General features: G+C 43.1%; 1 protein-coding gene across 13 annotated transcripts in view; it reads left to right on the top strand.

The window, feature by feature from the left end:
• capn3a (calpain 3a, (p94)) overlaps window positions 1-23878 on the top strand; it is a 164704-nt gene that overhangs the window by 28472 nt on the left and 112354 nt on the right. For all 13 annotated transcript variants that reach the window (XR_005946270.1, XR_005946269.1, XM_041214322.1 and 10 more), the window contains exon 3: window positions 14321-14390. Coding sequence is in view for 11 of the 13 variants with exons in the window: in XM_041214322.1 (XP_041070256.1) it covers window positions 14321-14390 (70 nt within the window). In the remaining 2 variants the exon portion in view is untranslated. The remainder of the gene's footprint in view (window positions 1-14320; window positions 14391-23878) is intronic.

The raw sequence follows: 23878 nt of genomic DNA, 5'->3' as shown, positions 1-23878 counted from the left end.
ATTTTGCAGTAGCAATGGGTGTGAATGATGACAGGAATGTCAAACTATCTTTTGATTCTGATGAAGGGTCATACGGACTTGAAATATCAACTGTATTCCTCTTCGCAGATGCTGTCAGACCTGCTGAGTTTTTCCAGTTATTTTTGTTTTTGTTTCAGATTTCCAGCATCTGGATTATTTTGCTTTCTTTTGATTGTCTCCAATATGCTGGGTCAGGCACTCCTTCTGCACCTTATGTATACTGTCAGCCCCACTGTCCTCTGAATTTAATCTTTTGAATGCTAAGTTAGTTCCATAATAGCACCTTTAAAACATATATAACATTAAGGTAGCTTATGGTAGGTATACTCCGGAGGGAATGTTCACTCCATTCTTTCATAATATGAAATGGGTTTTCTTTTTCCGTGGGCTCCGCCATGATCCTTCTGGGAGTTGAAGGTGTTTCTCAATTCCGTTTGAATATTGTAACAAGATAGCTTAAGGTAGCATATGAAACACTGAGACATAATGATCATGTTGCAAAATATTTTTACATTATATTTTTACATGTGCATTTTTAGCTGAACCAGGGAATTTAAAACGCGAGACATGAATTTAGCCCTTTTGAGACAAGAACCTGTATCTGAGTGTCGACTCAGGCAATTGGCATCCTTCCATTGGCAAGAGATGATGGAATGCAACCTCAGAACTTTGGTGAAATCAGATGGGATCATCTGCCTAAGGTTGGAGCGTCCTCCCCATTTGCTTTTTGGCTGCATGTTCCGGGCAGGATTCGGAGATGTAGTTTTGCTCAGCATCTGCATCACCTCTTAACCTTATAATCCAAAGGAAGGGCAATGTGGAGCCCACTCATTTGCAGGAGTTGCTGGAAGGTGCTTGCTTAAAGGGATCGCCAACTGCTTATAGGACACTACCCCAGTGCCTTTGACTCGCCTGAGCCAGACCAACAAGGCAGTGGGTACTATTTGACTGTAGCTGGGACTTGACTGCTGGACGCCAGGGCATTGCAACATGCCAGCGGGCCTGTATATCACATCTCTTGGGGCCAAGGTTCCTCCGAGATCCCGTGCAGTGTCGCCGCGAGGAGGTACTACAGGGGTCTTGGTGATGCAGGGGCCATGTATTGGCAGGAGAAATTTATCTGCACTCAGCTCCCTCTTTGCAGTAAGCAAGCCAGTGGCTGTGGATCATGAAACTGCATTTGACGAATAACATCACCCTATGGCAGGACCACTGTATCAGAGTGAGTGCATAATTATATCTGGAGGCTTGTATGTTAAAAGTGCAAGGATTCTCTGTAGTCTGTGTGACGTTTGGTGACATACAACGGGTTAACAGAGCATTGCAGTAAGAGGGGTGACCTTCCTAAACATAACATTCTACTGGGCTTTGGCTCAAGTCTGACTTTAGCTTTTATACCACATAAGACTCTTCTAAGACTCTTGTGTCACTGCTTCCAGCCCAAAGTAATTTTCCCAAAATTTGTTGACAGCTGTGAGAGAACACATCCTGGAGTGTGGCTAGAATCTGGAACTCATTACCAAATGGCATGGCTGAGGTGAATAGCTTTGATACTGTTGTAAGGGTTTGTTCAGTAGGTCTCAGGAAGAGGGTCAGAGGCTTATAAGGTTGAACAGTAATGTTTGTTGGTAACATATAACTATTTACATATGTACAAAGTATAGCCCAAACTAGTAGCTAACTAAATGTTGACTTCTACTCAAGTCTCTTTATACAATTCTGTCTCCTGTCTACTGTCATGTGTCTCTCTACATCATATTGTGGTACTGTTCTCCAATCCCACATTAACCCTTGCTATGCTGAACACCATTACACGACAACTCCCTGCACCCAATTCTTTATGCAACGTATTTACAGCACAATCTTTTCTAACGCTCTACCCCTTCTCGCCCTCAAGTCTCTGACTTTATAAATTCAGGTGGCTTGGAGACTTGACAATTTTTCTAGATTTTGTTTTGATCACACTTGGAGGAGGAGTAGGCTCAGTTGCTTTGGACAAGCTTTGTTGGCTTGGAGTTGAAATCTTGGTATTCTGCATTTCCGGCACTTAGTTTTTCTCCATCTGATTTGCTTTTTCTGTTCCTTGAAGTTGAACTTTTCCTCAATAACCCATCTGCTTTGTTCGGACACCATAGGCTTGTCCCGTTCCTTCCGGAGGGAGTGTTCACTCCATTCTTTCATAGTATGAACATGGGTTTTCTTTTTCCGTGGGCTCCGCCATGATCTTTCTGGGAGTTGAAGGTGTTTCTCAATTCCGTTTGAATATTTTTCATCCGTGAGCTCAACCTGCAGCTTGGCTTTCATTGCTACACTTTGTTCTTTCCTGTACCCTTATACCTCACTGAGGTGTGCTCTGGTGAGTTGATGGTAATTTTTCTCCTGCTCCAGCATCATATTGCTGTTGTGTGCTTCTGATGGAAATTGCAGTTTCTTTGTCATGGCGTTCCAAGGTTGTGTGACAACAACTGTTGGAGCCTGAGGTTGGGGCTCATCGTTCTGTTGCTGGTCATTCCCATGTGTGTCTTCTGCGCAAAGTACAGTGGTACTTATCTAAAGGTTTGACTTGTCTGACCAAAGGGATTGGATAAACCGGCTCTGCAAAGAGTGAAGACAATTCAGAGCTGAAGCCCCAGTTGGGGGTCTCTTTGCTGGTGGACCTCTTGGGAACTTGCAGTTCCGTGTAGTTGATGGCAGAGGTTGTTTTGACGTCTTCTCCATTTTGAAGAGGTTAAGAGCAACACAGAAGTCCCTGCTTAAGAGAGAAAAGGATTGGTTTCGGGTGACGTCCAAAATTTCAAATACTTGCTTGTCACCATACTAGCAAATGTCTATGTCTGGAAATTGGATTGCTCCAGGGCTATAGAGTGGTATGTCTGCTGTTCGTAGTGAGAGATCTTTCAGCCACTGTTCCTTACCCAAAAGCACAGTACCATTGGCTCCCATATCTGATTTGAAATTGGTGATGTGACCATTTACAGAAATGTCAGCATTCCAAAAGGAGAACCCAGGATCATTGATCTCACCCAATAAGCATGGTTGGACTTCTTCCTGGTGGGGTACTTCAGTCTCAAGGACTGTTTTGGGATTCCCTGCATGCCTCAATGTCTTAGACTTGTGTAGCTTTCCACAGTGTCTTAGCCAGTTGCTGTTGAAACACTGCACAGAGATTGCTGGACATCGCTCTCGCCTATGAGGTCTTTTGGCTCCACAGCGCTGACATGGTCTCTCACCATCATGTGGTCTGTTAGGGGATTAACTTCCATGGCCTGGAGTCTCCCTGCCCGTTTGTTGTTTTATAAGCTGTGGTTGCTCCATACCATGATTTAATCTTGCCTCATAAAATGGACCTGTGTTGTTGGTGAATTTCAGACTGCTTGACTACTTGGATTACCTTTTCTAGAGTCCGATCTTCTTTTGCCTGTAGTATGTCCAAAAGGGCACCATCAGCCACTCCGAGTACTACTTATTCTCGTATGAACTCTGACATAAGGCCGCCATAGTCACAGCCTTCAGCCAATCTGTATAATTTGTTAATGAAATAGTCAATGTGTTCTCCTGGCTGTTGGAGTCAATTGTTGAACTTTGCGCTCTCTAAACTTTTAGAACTTCTAAATTAAAGTAAGTATTGAAAGGTTTCAGAACCTCTTCAAACTTATCTGAAGATTCATTTATTCCTTGCCTCGCATTGATGTCATCAGCTATTGAACCTACTGAGTACAGTAGTGTATTCACTTGTTCAGCCTCTTATCTAATCCTGAAGCTATCATGTATCTTGAAAATCATTTTCGCCAAAGTCCCTAATTCTGCACCTGGTATAGCCCTTGTATCAGCCCAGATTGATCTGGTAGGGTTGATTTATTATCCACAGTTGCTTTTCAGCTCAGGGGAGTACAGCATTAAATGCTGTTTCACTTTTAAAGATGGCGCTGCAATAACCATTTTTCAATATTTCTTCCTGCACTTGTCAGATTTTAGCAGGGTCCTGTAGCGATTGCGGACCCGACCTCAAAGGGATCGATTTCTTGAAGCGAGTTTTTTAATCAAAGATTTGGGAACTTTAGACCAGTTGCAGAGTATGTTAGGGCAATTAAAAGGTGATTCCCGGCTTTGTCTGAGGTATGTAAAACTTTGTTTTTGTTTCTCTTGGACCTTGGCTGCCAAGTGGTATTGTGCCAACTCTGAACCCAGGCTGGTTGCAGTGATTAATGAAACAAACTGCTCTGACAGATTAATAGCCCTGAACCCTTTTAAAGACTTGTTTGGCCTTAGAACTGAATATTTGCTCACGCTTTTAGGTCCTTTGACTCTGCAGTTGATGGGGATTCACAATGGACCTTCACGTGCTCAGGTGGATTCCTTTAGCTGCACAGTGGATTTTTCCTCTGCCCTTCAGCTTCCACGTCTGCAATGGAGCTTCTTTCTAGGCGATCTCCAGCTGTGTCTTCGGTTCAGGTCTCACAAAGAGGTTCAGAGGCTTCTAAGGTTGAACAGTAGTGTTTATCGGTAAAACATAACTGTACACATATGTGCAAAATGTAGCCCAAATTAGGAGCTAACTTTATGCTGACTTCTACTCGAGTCTCTTCATACAACTCAGTCTCCTGTCTACAGTCATGTATCTCTCTACATCATATTGTGGGTGGTACTGTTCTCCAGTCCCAAACTAACCCTTGCTATGGTGAACACCATTGTCCTACAGATACATGGTTAGATGGGCCAGTTATGATGGTGCTGCCTCCTTCCCTCTCTCTTTGTCCCTATGAGCATCCAGAGGCTGCCAATCGATTGTCCATTGTGTCCTGAAAATGCAGGAGTGTAACTCCCATAAAAAGGCAGCATCTTAAAGAGGGAAACTGTTTGCCAAATTTTCCCTGCCACCCCCCCCACTCACACAACCCATGTTGTCTGGGAGCAGGATGGACCTCTTGTGTAGAGAAATAGGAAAAGTTAGCACAATTCCCTCCCAATAAAAAAGTTTGATGCCTTCTTCAGAGTGCTGCATTGTCAAAGGCACTGTCCTTTGGACAAGATGTTGAACTGAGGTCCCCCCCTCTGTCTCCTCAGGGTGGAATTAAAAGATCCCACTATATTGCCGTACAGAAAGCTGGCATAGACTTGATGGCTGAATAGTCTCCTTCTGTGCCATAACAACACAAAAATCTAAGATGAAGCTTGATGAGAAAATGAGGGCTAAATAAATATAAGTATATTTTGATAGGTTGAGATGAAGAGGGTTGGGAAGTGGCTCGTATGGAGCATAAACACCAGCATAGATCTGTGGGGCTGTTTCTGTGCTGTAAACAGTGTGCAAATTAGGAAAGAAGTTGGCATCACTAACACCAGTCTAAATTGGGATAAAAGCAGCTCAAGAAAGCAAGTTCCTTAGATGGCTTTGCATTTGCTGTCTACCAAGGACAATAGAAATAATTTTGAGGACACTTGCCTTTTTGGCAAACTTTTGACTGCAAACTGTTAAAAACTGCCCAGATCAGGCAGCTTTACTGCTACATTTTGTTATACATTTAGCTTACTAGTTTCAACCATTTGGCTGTACCTTGTAATGTGAGACACAACTCTGTGGTGCTAAGTGCCCAAGTTTTGGACATGCAGGTATAAATTAAACGACTCTGTAAAAAAACTCAAATTTTGAAACATTTTGTTATTTTGGTCTCAGTAAATAAATTACCCTTGAAAGTTAGGTGCTGTATTCTTAGTTTGCCAAGGTATATGCTTCTGTATCAATTTATATATTATTTACATATTATTAATATAAATAATTTTGTAGTTTAGCCTGAAATGTTTACTTCAGCATGGATTTTTTTCTTTGAAGCAAGCAGTGGTGTGGGGTGCGGTTTAGAGTGAGTCTCTCATACTTCAGTGCAGTATAGCATTTGAGATAAAGGGAACTGTAGTGCTGCTGCATGCTGATCCCTTCATTCCATGCATGAGATGTAACAAGCTCCAGTTCATAGGAGATGTAGTCCTGCTATTTGGATCTGGCTTACTCCTGTAAGCACAAATGTTGAATGTTGAAGCCTGAAATCTAATAAGTTAAATTAATGAGACGAAGAGAAAAGTTTAAAAAAAACAGACACCTGACTCTATGCAGGGATTGAGAAGTGAGTGGGTCAGAACTATATGGGAGAAATGCAGCAGCACCTGATGTCATAAACTCAACAACAGCCCAGCCAGGGCTACAAGACCAACAATCAATGGGCCTGTGTCTCTATTGGATTAAAGTCTATAGTGTGTCATACACACAGCCTATTGAATGCAGCTTTAAACGTCAGTGCCATCTGCTGAGGCAGACTGGGCCTCTTTCAGTTCTTTCAATACTGGAAAAAGATGTTTATCTCTATTTTTCATGCTATTCTTCGTCAATGTTATCAATACAAACTCTCTGGCTGTTGTAACTCAGCAGTCCCTAGGCATGTAGGTTTTGTTCTTTCTCTATTGTACCTCAGCCAATGGCCTGAGGGAGATCGGCTTTTGTACTCTATACTGCAGGTGTGACGTTGTTTGAAACCCATCCAATCAGGAATGAGCAGCCTGGATTTATGCCAGGAGTTTGTGTCCTCTGAAGGTATTGTATCGTGCCGACTGACATCATCTGCTCCTGGGTGGGGTAGTTGCTGCCTCACTAGCCCTCTATCTGCTGATTGAGATCGAAGTGAACATCTTTTGCTGGAAACCATGCCATACACAGCATCCGGGCACTTCTGTGACCGCCTAGTGCGTGAGAGGCAGAGGAGGGAGGGGGAAGGGTCGATTCACAAGCCCATTAAATTTTATGAGCAGGACTTTGTGATGCTGAAGCAGAAATGCCTGCAAAAACAGATTCTGTTTGAAGATGATACGTTTACAGCCACGGTGGAGTCCCTCGGATATAAAGAACTAGGACAAAAGTCCACAAAAGTGAAGAGCATATTGTGGAAAAGACCAAAGGTAGGGATCCAAGCAGAATCTATTTTCTAGTAGGTGTCCTGCCTAATAGGATATGTGAGTTGGAGTCCCTAAAGTTTCTGTGAGGGGGAATCTGTGCTCTGCAATAGATGGTTGAGGGTGGGTGTACTTGCAGTTGCTGTAACTAAAGGGCAGTCTATTCAGTATGACATGTTGGTGAGGGTAGAAATAGTCGCAGCTACAGTAAATGAAGGGCAGTCTGCACTATGATGGCTGAGTGAAGGTGGGAGAACTTGCAGTTACTGTAACTGAAGAACAATCTGTGTAGTCTGAGAATGGATACAGGTGGGATTATTCACAGTTACTGTAAGTAAAGGGCAATTTATGCTCTATGATAGGAAAATGACAGCGGGAGTACTCACAGTTACTGTAAGTAAAGCACTGTCTATGCATTGTCATAGGAGAGTGAGGCTGGGAGTACTGGAGTTACTGTAAGTGAATGGCAGGCTGTGCTCTTTGAGAGTGGGAGTACTCGCAGTTACTGTAAGTGAAAGGCGGACTGTGTAGTCTCACACTGGATACAGGTGGGACTAAGCGCAGTTACTTTAAGCCTTTTTTAAAATTAATTCACTGGATGTGGGCACTGCTGTTAAGGCCAGCATTCATTGCCCATCCTTAATTGCTCTTGAGAAGGGGTAGTGAACTCCGTTCATGAACCACTGTAGTCGGGGTGCTGTTTGGGAGGGAGTTCTGGGATTTTGACCCCGTGATGAGGAGGGAATGGCAATATTTTTCCACGCCAGGTGTATGAAATTTGCGGGGAACTTGGAACTGGTGGCATGTGCCTACTGCCCTTGTTCTTCTAGGTGGTAGAGGTCACATGTTTGGAAAGTGCAGCAGAAGACTTGGCAGATTGCTGCAGTGCATCTTGCAGTTGGTACACATTGCAGCCATACTGTGCAGAGGGGGCCACAGTGGTGGAGGGAGTGAATGTTTCGGGTGGTGGATAGAGTATCAGTCAGTGGACTACTCTGGCCTAGATAGCGTTGAACTTCTTAAGTGTTGTTGGAGCTGCACTAACCCAAGCTAGTGTATAGTGTTGCATCACACTTCTGACTTGTATCTTGTAGATAGTGAACATGCTTTGGGGAGTCAAGAGATGAGTCATTCGCTGCACAATACCCAGACTCTGACCTGCCATTGTAGCCACATGATCTATGCGGCTGAACATAAGAACATAAGAACTAGGAGCAGGAGTAGGCAATTCAGCCCCTCAAGCCTGCCCCGCCATTCATTACGATCGTGGTTGATCTCATTTTGGCCTCAACTCCAATTTCCCGCCCTCTCTCCATAAGCTTTCAACCCATTACTAATTAAAAATCTGTCTATCTCCTCAAATTTATTCAGCGTCCTGGCATCCACGGCACTCTGAGGTAGTGAATTCCACAGATTCATGACCCTTTGAGAAAAGTAATTCCTCTTCATCTCTGACTTAAATCTACCACCCCTTAGCCTGAAACTATGGCCTCTCGTACTAGAATGCCCCAGAAGGGGAAACATCTGCTCCACGTCTACTTTGTCTATCCCCTTTAGCATCTTATATACCTCAATTAGATCTCCTCTCATCCTTCCAAACTCTAGTGAGTATAGGCCTAAACTGCTCAATCTCTCCTCATAAGACAAGCCCACATCTCTGGAATTAATCTAGTGAACCCCCTCTGAACCGCCTACAGTGCAACTACATCCTTCCTCAATTAACGGGACCAAAACTGTGCACAGTACTCCAGGTGCAGTCTCACCAATGCCTTGTACAGTTGCAACAACACTTCCCTATTTTTATACTCTATTCCTTCAGCAATAAATGCCAAAATTCCATTTGCCTTCCTTATCACCTGCTGTACTTGCATACTAGCTTTCAGTAATTCATGCACGAGGACACCCAGATCCCTCTGCACTGACGTTTCTCTCCATTTAAATAATAAGTCACATTTTTATTTTTCCGACCAGAATGGATTACCTCATTATCTTTTGTGTGGCATCTTATCCACATTTAACTCCATCTGCCAATTTTTGGCCCATTTACCTAACCTGTCCATATCCATTTGTAAATTTCTTATTTCTTCATTGCAACTTAATTTCCCACCTATTTTGGTGTCATCTGCAAATTTAACTTTCATACCTTCTATCCCTGAATCCAAGTCATTAATATAGATTGTAAATAGTTGGGGCCCAAGGACTGAACCTGTGGCACTCCACTAGTTACAGCTTGCCATCCAGAAAAAGACCCATTTTTCCCGACACTCTGCTTTCTGTTGGTTAGGCAATCCTCTATCCAAGCTAATATACTACCCCTAACTCTGTGTGATCTTACCTTCTGTATTAATCTTTTGTGTGGCACCTTATCAAAGGCCTTCTGGAAGTCCAATATACTACATCTACAGGATCCCCATAATCCACTTTGCTTGTGACATCTTCAAAGAACTCTAGCAAATTAGTCAAACATGATTTACTCTTCATAAAACCATGCTGACTCTGATGGATTGCATTTTGACTTTCCAAATGCCCCATTACTACTTCTTTAATAATGGATTCCAACAATTTCCCAACAAGAGAAGTTAAACTAACTGTTCTATAATATCCTACTTTCTGCCTCACCCCCTTTTTGAATAAGGGCATTATATTAGCATTTTTCCAATCCACTGGAACCTTTCCAGAATCCAGGGAATTTTGGAATATTATAGCCAATGCATCCACTATCTCTGCTGTCATTTCCTTTAAGACCCTGGGATTAAAAGCCATCAGGTCCTGGGGACTTGTCAGCCTTTAATCCCAATAGTTTGCTCAGTACTTTTTTTCTTGTGATGGTGATTGTTGTAAGTTCCTCCTTCTCTATACCCTCTGCTCTACCTGTTACTATTGGGGTGGTACTAGTGTCCTCCACTGTGAAAACTGAGACAAAATATTGATTAAGCATCTCTGCCATTTCTGTGTTCCCCACTATTAACTCCTCAGTCTCATTCTCCAAGGGACCAAGATTCACTTTAGCTACTCTCTTTCCTTTTATATACTTGTAGAAGCTTTTGTTATCAGTTTTTACATTTTGCGCCAGTTTTCTTTCATAATTTACCTTTGCCCTTTTTACTATTTTTTAGTAACCCTTTGTTGATCTTTAAAAGTTTCCCAATCTTCCAGCCTACCACTGACCTTTACAATTTGGTATGCCTTAATTTTTGCCTTTAAATTATCTTTAACTTCCTTGCTTAACCATGGATGCTTTTTCCCCCGTTACCATCTTTCTTTCTTGTTGGGATATATTTTATTTGGGAGGAATTGAATATTTCCTTAAATATCTGCCACTGTTCATCAACTGTCCTACCTTGTAGTCTTCTTGCCCAATCCACTAGGGCCAAATCTGCCCTCATACCTATGTCGTTACCTTTGTTTAACTCCAGCAGAACACTAGTGTGGGACTCAATTTTCTCGCTCTCAAACTGAACTTAAAATTCTATAATGCTATGATCACTCTTCCCTAGAGGATCCTTTACTATGATATAATTAATTAATCCCATCTCATTACACAAAACCAAATCCAGAATAGCCTGCTCCCTGGTTGGTTCCACAACATATTGCTCCAGGAAACAATCTCTGATACACTCTATGAACTCTCCCTCAAGGCTAACCTTGCCAATTTGATTAGTCTGGTCAATATGCATTCCAGTTGTTTCTAGACAATGATGACCCCCAGAACATTGATGGTAGGGGATTTTAATGATGGTTTTGCAGTTTTTTAAAAATCATTCATGAATGTCAGTGTCACTGGCAATTTATCTCCCACCATTAATTGTCCTTGAGGTAGTGGTGAGCTGCCATCACCATAATCCATGTGGTGTATGTACACCAACAGTGCTGTTAGGAAGGGAGTTACAGGATTTTGACCCCATGGCTGTGAAGGAGCAGCGTTATAGTTCCAAGTTAAGCTGCTGTGTGACTGGGAGAGGGACTTGCAGGTGGTCATGTTGTCATGTGTTTGCAGCCCTCCATGATCTTGGTGGTAGATGTTGTGAGTTTTGAAGGTGCTATTGAAAGAATCTTGGCGAGTTGCTGCAGTGCATCTTGTAGATGGTACAATTGCAGCCACTGTGCACCAATAGTGAAGGGAGTGAACGTTTGAGGTGGTGGACCAATTGATGCTATGTCCAAGATGTGTCGAGCTTCTTGACTGTTGTTGGAGCTGCACTCTTCCCTGCAGGCAGAAAGTATTCCATTACCTTCTGACTTGTGCCTTATAGTTCGTGGGCAAGCTTTGGGGAGTCAGTGAATTACTTGCTGCAGAATTCCCAGCTTCTGATCTGTTTTTATTGCCACATTATTTATATGGCTGGTCCAGTTAAGTTTCTAGTCGATGGTAACCCTCAAGGTGTTGATGCTGAGGGATTCAGTAATGGTAATGTTGTTGAATGTCAAGGGGAGATGGTTAGATTCTGTCTTGTCATTGCTTGCCACTTGTGTGGCACAAATTTTTCTGCTATTTATCAATCCAAAGCTGAATGTTGTCTAGGGTTAGGGTTAGGGCTCACTTGCTGCATGCGGCAGCTGAACTGAACACTCTACAATCAGCAGCAAAGATCCCTACTTCTGATCTTCTGATGGAGGGAGAGCTATTGCTGAAGCAGCTGAAGATGGTTGGTCCTGAGGATGACCTGCAGCAATGATCTGGTACTGTGATGATTGGCCTCCAACATCCACCAACCTTGTACTAAGCTTGATTTCTGACAGTGGAGAGTTTTCCCACGGCTATCCATTGACTTCACCTTTAGTAGGGCTTCTTGATGCCACACTAAGTCAAATGCTGCCTTATTGCCACCTACATTCTACCCTCCGTAAACGTGAGGTCACCCCAAACTCTGCTGCCCATGTCTTAACTCAGAGTAAGTCCCATTCCCCTGTCACTCCTGTTGATCTACATTGACTCTGGTCAAGAAACATTTTGATTTTAAAATTCTCATCCTTGTGTTCAAACCCTCCATGGCCTTGCCCTCCCTATCTTTGTAATTTCTTCCAGCCCTACAATCCTCTGAGATATTTGCACAGCTCTAATTCTGCCCTCTTGTGCATTTCCAATTATATTTGCTTTAAGACACTCCTTAAAACCTACTTCTTTGACCAAGTTTTTAATCATCTCACCTAATATTGCTGTCTGTGGCTTGGTATCATACTTTGTGTTATAATGCTCCTGTGAAGCGCTTTGGGACATTTCATTACGTTAAATGCACTATGTTGTTATGGTTGGTGTCTTCTGTTGAGCTTCATTGGAATACTGAGGTAGGTCAAGAGCAGAGAGGTAAGTGTGAGAGAAAGGGAAGAATTAAAGTGACAGACCATCAGAAACTCGGGTTCATGCTTGCAAACTGAATGGAAATGTTCCACAAAGCAGTCACCCAATCTGCAGTTGGTCTTCCCTATCTAGAACAATGGCATTGTGAGCAGTGGATACAGTATACTAAGTTTAAAGAAGTACATCTAAATGGTTATTTCACCTTGAAGGTGTGTTTGGGACCTTGAACGGTGAGAGAGGAGGTAAACAGGGCAGATGTTACATCTCCTGCACTTGCATGGAAATGTGCGTTGGGAAGGGGGGTTGTGTTGGAGTCACTGAGCAATGGACCAGGAGATCAAGGAGGGAGCAGTCCCTTCAGAATGTTGAAAGGGGAGGGGAAGGGAAGATGTGTTTGGTGGTGGTATCACATTGGAGTTGGCGGAAATGGTGGAGGATGATCTGTTGACTATGGAAGCTTGCAGGGCAGAAGATGAGGACAAGGGGAACCCTATCATGGTGCTGAGAGGGAGAGAAAAGGGTGAGAGCAGGTATGTAGGAAATGGATGACAGTCAAGGGCCCTTTCAACCATGATTGGGGGGAATCCTATGTTCCCGGTACATCAGAAATGCTGGTGTGGAAGGTTGCATAATCAGAACAGAGGCGACGGAGATGGAGAAACTGAGAGAATAGAATGAAGCCCTTGAAGGAAGCAGAGTGCGATGAAGTGTAGTCAAGGTAGCTGTGGGAGTCATTGAGTTTATGGTGAATATTTGTTGATAGCACATCCCCAGAAATGGAGAGAGAGAAGCCAAGGAAGGGGAGGGAAGAGTCAGAGATGGACCATGTGAAGATGAGAGAAGAATGAAAATTGGAAGCAGGTGATGAAATTTTCCTGTTTAAGGCAAGAGCTGAGAACTGCACTGGCAAAAGAGGTGAGAGAGGGGGGCCCAAGTGAAACTAGCGAGGAATGTTCAACAAAACCCTTAAAAAGGAAAGCATAGCTAGGACCCACGTGGGTACCCATAGCAACATCTTTTATATGTAGGAAGTGATTGAAGAAGTTGTTCATTGTGAGAACAAGTTCAGTCATGGAGAGAAGCGTGGTGGATGATGGTGACTTTTTGGGTCCCTGTTCAAGATAGAAGGACTGTGAACTTGTTAATGTTGGTAAAATTTGTCCTTTCATTTTGATTGGAGTAGATTGTGGTGCCCTGTTCTGTCCCATCATAGACCTGGTTACGAATGCAGCTAAGACTTCGGGTGGTCTTCTCAAGCACATACTCAACTATAGATTAATTTTTGTCTCTGACTTAGGCTTATCACTTATAGTTTACTGTCATTGCTAAATTACTGAATACTGGCTAATTGTAGTGTTTCCTTTAATGGACACTCTTTGACAACACTATGAATTGTTGATGAGAGCTATGGAAACTATCTGCTGAGTACAACAGATTTGGTCTGTTTGGTAGGATCAATGACATTTGTCTACATGGGATCACCGATAATATTGGTATGGTGATATCAGTCCCATGAATGAAAATTGAGTTATTAGCTTATTCTATAACATTAGTGGCATTCACCAATAACACCAATTATTTTGCTCTGCCTGGTGATTTTAAGTGTATTGGTAAACAATGCCAGCAGTGGTCTTCAGACATCGTAATTGACATTTCACGTGATAATCTCGATGACAACATGACAATTAATAAATCTGGAATATAAAAACTAGTCACAGTAATGCCATGACAACTATCATCGATTGTTGTAAAAGCCTATCTGGTTCACTTATGTCCTTTAGGAAAGGAAATCTGCCTTTCTTACCCAGTCTGGCCAACATGTGACTCCAGACCCACAACAATGTGGTTGACTCTTAACTGCCCTCTGAAATGGCCTAGCAAACCATTCAGACAATGCCAATTAGGGATGGGCATCAAATGCTGGCCTTGCTAGTGATGCTCACATTCCATGAAAGAATAAAGAAAAAAATATTTTCCCAAGGTGAAGAGTGAAATGTTTGAGTTAAGAAAACATTTTCAGTTCTGACAGGCCCAGGTAATTGTGTTTTGTTTCCTTGTCAGGAAATCTGTGAGAATCCTAAGTTCATCATTGGCGGTGCCTCAAGAACTGATATCTGTCAAGGAGATTTGGGTAAGCTCTTGCTTGAAGTTTTCTAAGCTTTAAAATTACTTGGGAGATAGTGTGGGACCTACATTCAACAGCTTCTACAACACAATAGATCAGCTGTTTTAAATTAAACAGGTTGTAAGTTTGGTTAGAATAGTGAATGGAAGAAAATTGCATGAATGCAATAAGATTGTGCCTGCAGTGCTTCCTACTCTCTCGGTACTGCCAAGGATCCAGTATGTCAACTAGTTACCCTCCAAAAGAAGGATTTTCATATGGTTGGGTCGCAAATGATACGCACTAGAAAGAATGGCACTGTCTGAAAGTATGAAGATATCCAGTGAGAAAGAAAACTTTCCTCTACCAATGTGGGAACATCAGGTACAATCAAATTGGCCATATGGGCCAGATTGGATAGTCCTGTCTCCATGGTTCCCATGTGTAGGTCAGTTATGAAGTACTTCTTAGAGACAGAAAAAAATGCAAAGGTTAGTTATACATCCCAACGATAACCTGTTATGATAATGTGTGCATTATTCATATGTAGCTACTCCAAGGCAAGAAATTATATGTAGCACATGGTTACATATAACAGTATTATTAACCTCTGGTATAAAATATCAGATGAAAATGGGGATATGTGCTGATTGATTGGCTGATTTGACCATTTTTGCTCCACTTGGAATACATTTATTCTCATGGCCCAATCAACTGTAGTCCACTTTACATTGTGGTGAAGACTAAGGCTGGGATTTTCTGTGCCTGCCGGCGTTGGGCGTGTTCAGTGGTGTGAGTGGACAATATGGCACAATTGGTTCCACGATGGCTTGAAATCAGTTTGCGATCATCCGCTTAGCCTGCTAATAGTGGGCTACGTTCCCAGCCATCGGACGTTGAGAACCTCATTGTAACACATCAACACATCATTATAAGGCCAGCCCGTCGGACTCATCCCTCTCTGCTGGATAGTCCGCCTTTTTTTGTGGACGAGTTTCACAACAGCACATAAACAACATACACCTGAAGGGCTGCACCTTGCTCGGGACTTCAAGGTTTGTTTGCCTACCTTGTTTTGGTCAGCACTCGCAGTCATCAGCACCAGGCTTCACAGACAGCACTGCATCACTTTTAGCGGGGCTCACGACAGGTCTCTACCTACCAGATCAGCCATATGTGGGTGGCTTTTCAATGGCTGCAGGACTAGGACTTGCTTGGTGAAGGGGGAGAAGTGGCCTCAAGCAAGGGAAGAGGCTGCAGGCCGAGGACCGTACTGGGGAAAGAGGGTTACCCAGGGTGTGTATGGGCACATGTTGATCTGTGCAAGTGGCCTCAAGATAGTGAGGGCTGAAGAGGTAGTCTCCAGAGGAGATGAGACCAGATGGACATGTGAGACAATGATTGTGAGAATGGGTGGTGATGTCCCATGAGCTGGCAGTGAGTAAGATGCCAGTGAATGTGTGATGGGCTTGAGTTTGTAAGATTAGAGTGATGAAATGGTTGCCATACCCTGGCTGCATGGATGAGATCATTCATCTTCTATCTGCATTGGATGGCCAACCTCTTCTGTGCAGCATTGGCAATGATCACCACTGCCATCACCGACCAAGCCAGAGTGGTAATGCTGCTGCCCTTCCTGCGGCTAGAGCAGGGGTAGAGGACATCACAGCGGATCTCCACAGTGTCTAAAAGGTTCTGCAGTCTTCTTGCCTTTCGGGGCCACATCTCCTTTGCTGCAGTCCTGGGCTGGAAGCACTGAGCGCGGCTGTACTTTAAATATGATGCTGGTATGATGAAGCGGCGAGGTGATGGAGTGGCGGGCGAATAAGAGCCCGCCCACCATGGAAATGGCGTATTTCCCGGGAATGTATAAGTAATGCAGCGGGTTTGGGATGATACGGCATGAATACCCGCCATCCCGGCCAGCGGGTAAAATGTTGTTTTACCCACCCACTACCACACTTAGTGCAAATCTGGGATGAGTTTTTACTAGGTGACCTTCGTGACATCATGAAACCAATTCTTCCCCTTCTTCTGGATACCTTAAAAGCTGGAGGTTCATTTTATTCTACTGATTTTCTACCAACTTACTTCATGGCTGGTGAAATTAGGAAAGAGGAGGAAGTATTTCTGCCATGAAAACATCCTTCCCCCATCAGCCAATGACTCATGCAATGAAAAACGTTTCTGTACCCAGAAATGGGCCTTTTTGTGAGTTGTTGAGATTAGTTCTCAAGTTTCCAATAAATATGCCTAGATTACTGATTAGATGGCTTCTTACACAGTTCTGATCTTTAATTTCCAAGTAGCTGGTAGCAGTCTGTTACTCACAGAAAGCTGTGGTTGCTATCAGGAGGAGAAAGAGACCATTAGGCCAAGAAAACCCACACTTCGATCGTGCCTTCTTTCCCCTTTCTCCCCTTATTCCTCAACTCTTTCTCTTCAGAAATGTGTAGTTTCCTGAACCCACATAGCCTCACCTGGAAACACTTATAAGACTGTTATCCTTTGAAGAAAAAGCTTTGTCTAACTTCACTTTCACTTTTCACTTGTGCTTCTTCATATTTGAACCTCAGCATCCCATGAACAGTTAAAGCACCCAGTGGCTGCTGCTTGGAAGTTCATTCACATGGGGTTACTAATCAGTTCTGATGAATTACTAGGAACTAGCAATGTGAAATTTCTTTTATCTTGAAAAATGGAAGAATTATATGTAATTAATAGTTGACTAATGAAAGGAACATGTGAATTTGAAATATGTTGGCTTAGAAATTTGCTGCAATCCAAAACAGCACAGATAGACCCAGGGCCCACTTTGTGTTGCACCTTGGGCTTCATTATTTAATCAGCGAACGGCTGGCAGCTTAAGGATGTCCCCAGGCAGCTTGCTGGGGATGAAGACTCAGTGGTAGCTCTGGCCCTTAGGTGAGTCGTTAAAGAGGACTGGGGCTCAGGAGGACTGAGAGAGACTGGAGAGGCCATGAAAATCGGTAGTAATCATGGAGAGTAGGGGCTGGAATTAGGAGGATAGCGACTAAGATTGTGTAGGATGGCATCTGTGATCGGGAGAGTTTGAGGTTGCGACTGGGGGATTCAAGGTTATGGTGAGGGTGGGTGCTAGGGAATGTTGGCTGGAAGTGGCCTGCCTGCTTTGATTGTTCAGGTAAGTATATTTTAAACATTTACCTTACTGGATGTGGTTGCAGCAATACTTTTAATGACTGCCTGTTAGTCAATATGTAGAGGTTGCTCTAGTTTTCCACCGTGGCTCATTGGGCAGCACTCTTGTCTCTGAGTCAGAGGTTGTGGGTTCAGGTCCATCTCTAAGACTTGAGCACAATAATCAAGGCTGACAGTCCAGCACATTACTGAAGGAGTCCTGCATTATCGGAAATACTATCTTTCAGATGAGACTTTAAACAAAACCCTGTCTATCCTCACAGGTGAACATAAAAAATCCCATGGCACTATTTCAAAGAAGGGCAGGGGAGTTATCCCTGGTGTCCTCACCAATTTCAATCCCTCAGCCAACATTACAAAAAAACAGATTATCTGGACATTATTGCATTACTGTTTGTGGGAGTTTGTGTGCAAATTGGCTGTCGCTTATCCTATATTACAACAGTGATGACACGTCAGACGTATTTCATTGGCTGTCAAGCACTTTGGGACATTTGGTTGTCGTAGAAATCACTATGTAAATATAAACCTTTCTTTCCTTCCTAGTGATAGCTGCGTTCAGGGCAACAAAGTATTGCAGAGAATGCTTCCTACCCCTTATCCTATGCAACACCTGTTTGAACTTATGACTTAATATGTTTTGCTAAGAGAGGCAAAACTGGGATCAAACTACTTTCAAGACTCACACCTGAACACTGGTCACTGGTCCCTATGCAGTCCTACCCCGGTACATGGCATGAGGGATAACAAAATTAAGGAAAAATAGTACAGCTTTTGGAGGGTTAATAAGTGATTTAAGAGCAGTGGGTTTCTTCCATTCTCCATAGAACAATTGGTGGAGCTATTGTATGCTGACGAGCATAAAATAACATTGTGTGAGTTAGGTGCTGGGCCTCGGGTCAGTGCTTTGGAACAATGCCCATTAGGAGCAGCACCCCAGCAAGCTGCCGACCTTTGTACGGGCTATTGTTTCAGCAAACCATGTCCTAACAATCAGATGTGCTGCCAGTTGGATTCTCTGTGTTCAGACTGAGCATGTACCATCAACAGCAAAATGTTTCTTTCGTACATTTGTAGATGCGATAGGGGCATCACTGGCTAGACAGGCATTTATTGCCCATCCCTAATTGCCCTTGAGAAGGTGGTGAAGCCACCAGCACGAACTTCTGCATCCATCTAGTGTAATTATACCACAATGCTATTAGGGAGGGAGTTTCAGGATTTTGAACCAGTGACAATGAAGAAACAGTGATATATTCCATGTCAGGATGGTATCTGTCTTGGTGGGGAACTTGCAGATAGTAATGTTCCCATGAATCTGCTGCATTTGTTCTTTTAGGAAGTAGAGGTCACAGGTTTGGAAGCTGCTGTTGAAGGAGCCTTGGTGAGTTGCTGCAGTGCAACTTTCAGATAGTACACACTACAGCCACTATGCACCAGTGGTGAAGAGAGTAAATGTTTAAGCTGGTGGATCAACTGCTTTGTCCTGGATGGTGCCGAGCATCCAGGCAAATGGACAGTATTCCACCAAACTCCTGACTTGTGCCTTGCTGATGGTGGATAGGCTTTGGAGAGTCAGGAAATTAGTTAATCCCCACAGAATTCCTGGCCTTTGACCTCCTTTTGTAGCAGCAGTGCTTATTTGACTGGTCCAGCCAAGTTTCTGGTCAGTAGTGATGTCAGGATGATGATGGTGGGGGATTCAGTGATGGTATTGCTGCTGAATGTCAAGGGGAGATGGTTACATTCACTCTTATAAAGTCATAGAGGTCTACAGCTCAGAAAAAGGCCCTTCGGTCCATCGGGTTTGCATCAGTCAAACAAGTACCTAGCTATTCTAATCCCATTTTCCAGCACTAGGCCCATAGCCTTGTATGCCATGGCATCGCAAATGCACATCCAAATACTTCTTAAATGTTATGAGAGTTTCTGCCTTGATTGCCCTTTCAGGCAGTGAGTTCCAGATTCCCACCACTCTCTGGGTGAAAAAATTCTTCCTCACATCCCCTCTAAACCTCCTTCCCCTTACCTTAAATCTATGCCCCCTGGTTATTGATCCCTTTACCAAGGGGAAAAGTTCCTTCCTGTCTACCCTATCTATGCCCCTCATAATTTTACACACCTCAATCATGTCCCCCCTCAATCTCCTCTGCTGCAAAGAAAATAACCCCAGTCTATTCAATCTCTCCTCATAACTAAAATTCTCCAGCCAAGGCAACATCCTGGTAAATCTCCTCTGCACTCTCTCTACTGCAATCACATCCTTCCTATAACGTGGATTCCAGAACTGCCCGCAATACTCTAGCTGTGGCCTAACCAGCGTTTTATACAGTTCTAGCATAACCTCCCTGCTCTTATATTCTATGCCTCGGCTAATAAAAGCAAGTATCCCATATGTCTTCTGAGCCACCTTATCTACCTGTCCCGCTACAATAAGGGACTGCTGGATATGCACACCAAGGTCCCACTGATCCTCGGTATTTCCCAGGGTCCTACCATTCATTGTGTATTCCCGTGCCTTAATTGTCCTGCCCAAGTGCATCACCTCACACTTATCCGGATTAAATTCCATTTGCCACTGATCATCCCATCTGACCAGCCCGTCTATATCCTCCTGTAATCTAAGGCTATCTTCCTCACTATTTACCACCCCACCAATGTTCGTGTCATCCGCAAACTTACTGATCAACCCTCCTACATTCAAGTCTAAATCATTTATCTATATCACAAGCAGCAAGGGACCCAACATCGATCCCTGTGGAACCCCACTGGACACAGGCATCCAGTCACAAAAATATCCCTCAACCATCACCCTCTGCTTCTTGCAACTCAGCCAATTCTGGATCCAATTTGCCAAATTGCATTGGATCCCATGAGCTCTTACCTTCGTTATCAGTCTTCCCTGTGAGACCTTATCAAAAGAAAATGGTTTTATTTCCTGGCACTTGTGTGGCATGTCACTTGTCACTTATCAGCCCAAGCCTGAATGTTGTCCAGTTCTAGTTGAATGCAGGCACAGTATATGAGGAGTTGAGTATGGTACTGAACACTGTGCAATCATCTGCAAACATCCCAATTCTGAGCTTATGTTGGACAGAAGGTCATTGATGAGGTAACTGAAGATGGTTCTGCTTAGAACACTGCCCTGAGGAACTCCTGCACTCATTTCCTGGGGCTTAAAGAATTGTTCCCCAACAACCACAACTATCTTCCTTTGTGCTAGGTATGATTCCAGCCATAACATCCGAGACTGAACTTCAAAAAGAAATGTGTGTGAAACACTGACAGACATTTCTCCAAGATCTAATAAGTCATAGGGCGGAATTTAATCTGGCCTGCGTCCGATCTGCATCCGGGGGTGGTGGCCAAATACCATTCCATAGCACTCCCCCTTAAACAGAAATAATGTTGCTCGAGTCCTGTGGGTGCACTGCTCCGCAGTTGGGGCCATGGCTTACTGTTCGGGCTAGGAAAGAGCTTTATTATGCATCCAGCCGCACCGTCCAAGGACTGTTTGTTACTGATGTTGGGTAATGAAAATAGGAAAACGTTGAATTTCCCAAGACTTATTTGATGTGCATGAAATTCACCCAGTTGTCTGTTTCTATCTTTTACAACTTGTCAGTACACTATTAACCAGTTGTCAGTGCTCCAGAAGTATAAGGGGATTGGTATTATTATCAGCCCAAACGTGACACAATTCCTTCAACTCAACAAGGACAATCTCTGGAACATAGCAGTCAGTAAATCAAGGCTGTCTGGACGATTGACATTCCAGAAAATAATTCCATCAGATTACTGTGTATAAGGTTTAAGCATAACTGTCAGGATCAGACTGGACTCAAGGTGTCAAAATTTAACAGAAGCAAACATTCAAACAAATGTTTTAAAAATAAACAGAGACTTGGTGCCTATGAAGTGGGACTTCATCAGAAAAGGATGGAAGTATTGTATTGAAAAAATGACTTATTTGACAAAGTAACATATAAAAGGCTGGTTAACAATATTGTGGTTTATGGAATAGAAAGGTGTGTGTTAGCTTGGATAAAAAATTGGCTTAAGGGCAGAAAACAGAACCATAATAAAATGTTGTTTTTCAGGCAGGAAAATGGTAGACAATGTGTCATGTTAGGGACATTGCTTGTTTGATATATATAAATGACTTTGATGTTAAAATAAAGAGTGAAAATTACAAAATTTGCTGATGTTACCAAATTTGTAGGTGTTTAAGACAGTGAGGATGATACCAGTCGACTGCAACAGGGCATGGATAGGCTAGCAGAATGGGCAGCCAAGTGACAGTTAGAATTTAATTCAGAAAAGTGTGAGGTGATGCATAAGGTGGCAGAAGAGATTGGGAGAAACAATATAGACTTAATGGCAAAGTTCTAAAGAGTGTGCATGGTTGGACGTACCTGGGGATTCATGTGCATAGGTCTTTGAAGGTGGCAGAATATATTGAGAGAGTTGATAGCAAAGCATATGGGATCTTGGGTTTCATAAATAGTGGCACTGAATACAAAAACTGGGGAGTTATGCTGAACCTTTATAAACCTTTGGTTAGGCCGCAGCCAGTCCTGGAAGAATGTGAGAGTCCTTGAGACGATGGAGAGGAAATTTACCAGAATGGTTCCAGGTAAGAGTGTTTTTAGCTACAAGGTTAGGTTGAAGAAGCTGGGGTTGTTCTCCTTGAGCAAAGGAGGTTGAGAAGAGATTTGATAGAGGTATAGAGGATTATTATAGGGTTTGGGGAAGCTAGATAAAGCAAAACTATTCCCTTTAGCTGATCATGCAAGGACAAGGGGACACAGATTTAAGGTTTTAGGTAAGAGATGCAGGGGAAATGTGAGGAAGAACTTTTCACGCATTGAATGGCAATAACCTGGAACTTGCTGCCCAAGAGGGTGGTAGAAATGGAGATGATGAATGATTTCAAAAGGAAATTGGATTGGCACTTGATGGAAATAAACCTGCACAGCTGTGGGGGTAGAACTGAGGAATGGGACTGACTGGATTGCTCTTCAGAGAGCAGCGTGTACTTGATTGGTCAAATGGCCCTATTTCTGTGCCATCATGACTTTTGGATTAAATGGGTGGTATTTAAAGCCTATCCCCAAAGTAAGTTTTGAGGTGGGGGGGAGGGAGCATTTAATCAGGCTAGAGGGTGTGGGGTATGGATTCTACTGCCTTTCCACCTACGCCTCAATTAAGCTCATGGATGGCTTTCCTGCCCCAATGCCAGCTGTTTTGTTAAATACTAGACCCTCTAGGCCACATCGCTCACAACCTCTCACTCTCCCACCCACTGCCCATTCCGCATCCATGCCAACTCATGCCAACCCATGCCCTCCTCCATCCCCATGGGCCCTTTATAGCCTGTATGCTAATTTTGTGACAATTCATGCCAACCTATGCCCCCCACCCAACTCATCCCCATGACCCCTCAATCAAACTGAATTTTCAGCCCCCAACTGTGATAATGAAAGGGTGAAGAAAACGTTCCAGCAGTAATAATGCCAAAATGATAGCACTTAGGGTTATGTCAACAAACAGCCATTGAAACTGCTAGTACTGATTTTTTTTCAACTGACAGACACAAATAGGCCAGTTTTCTTTCAGCTTTTAAAGGACAGGCTGTTTAAATAACTTCACAGCTTGACAGCTCAACAGACCTTATTCATCCTTCACAGGCATTTATGTCTACTTGCTCCAACGAAAATAGATTCTGTTTGAACTCTGCCCTGAGTTCCAATGGTTCTGCTGAGTTCAGGTTTCTCATATGTGGGAGTCACGTCCCATCTCCTTTCCACTACCAATGAAAATGGGATGTGCTGGAAATAGGGGAGGGGCTTCTGGAACTGACTCCCGCCCCCATTTTTAAAGGACCTTGGAGTCTCTGTGACTCCATGAAAATCTAAGCCTAACTCTGTTGCTTTGTATAAATGCTGCCTGACCTTCAGAGTGTTTCCAGCATTTTCTGTTTTTATTACAGTTTTCATTGACTTGGAGCTGATTAAAGGGCATTTTGATCGATTTGATAGTTGTTTAAAATTTTGAAGAAATGGGACAGAGTAGAGAGAAAATGACTAATTGTGGAGTGTAGGGTGCAGATCATGGGAACAGAGATATATGATTAAATATAAGATAAGTATTAGGACAGAGAACAAGAGTTTTTTTTCAGCAGGGTTTGTGAAGTTGTAAATGCACTAACAGAGTTAGTAGTTGAAGCAGGGACCATGTCAATACTTAAAAATGAGTTAAAGAGGCAGCTGAAAGAATTACCTATGTGAAACTCAAATCAGCTCACACATTCATTTTATCCTTTAGATCTCTGT

This window comes from Carcharodon carcharias, chromosome 20 (genome assembly GCF_017639515.1).
Source record: "Carcharodon carcharias isolate sCarCar2 chromosome 20, sCarCar2.pri, whole genome shotgun sequence".
NCBI classification, from domain to species: Eukaryota; Metazoa; Chordata; class Chondrichthyes; order Lamniformes; family Lamnidae; genus Carcharodon; species Carcharodon carcharias.
Note: the sequence above shows the minus strand (reverse complement) of the source record. Positions and strands in the feature narration are given on the sequence as shown.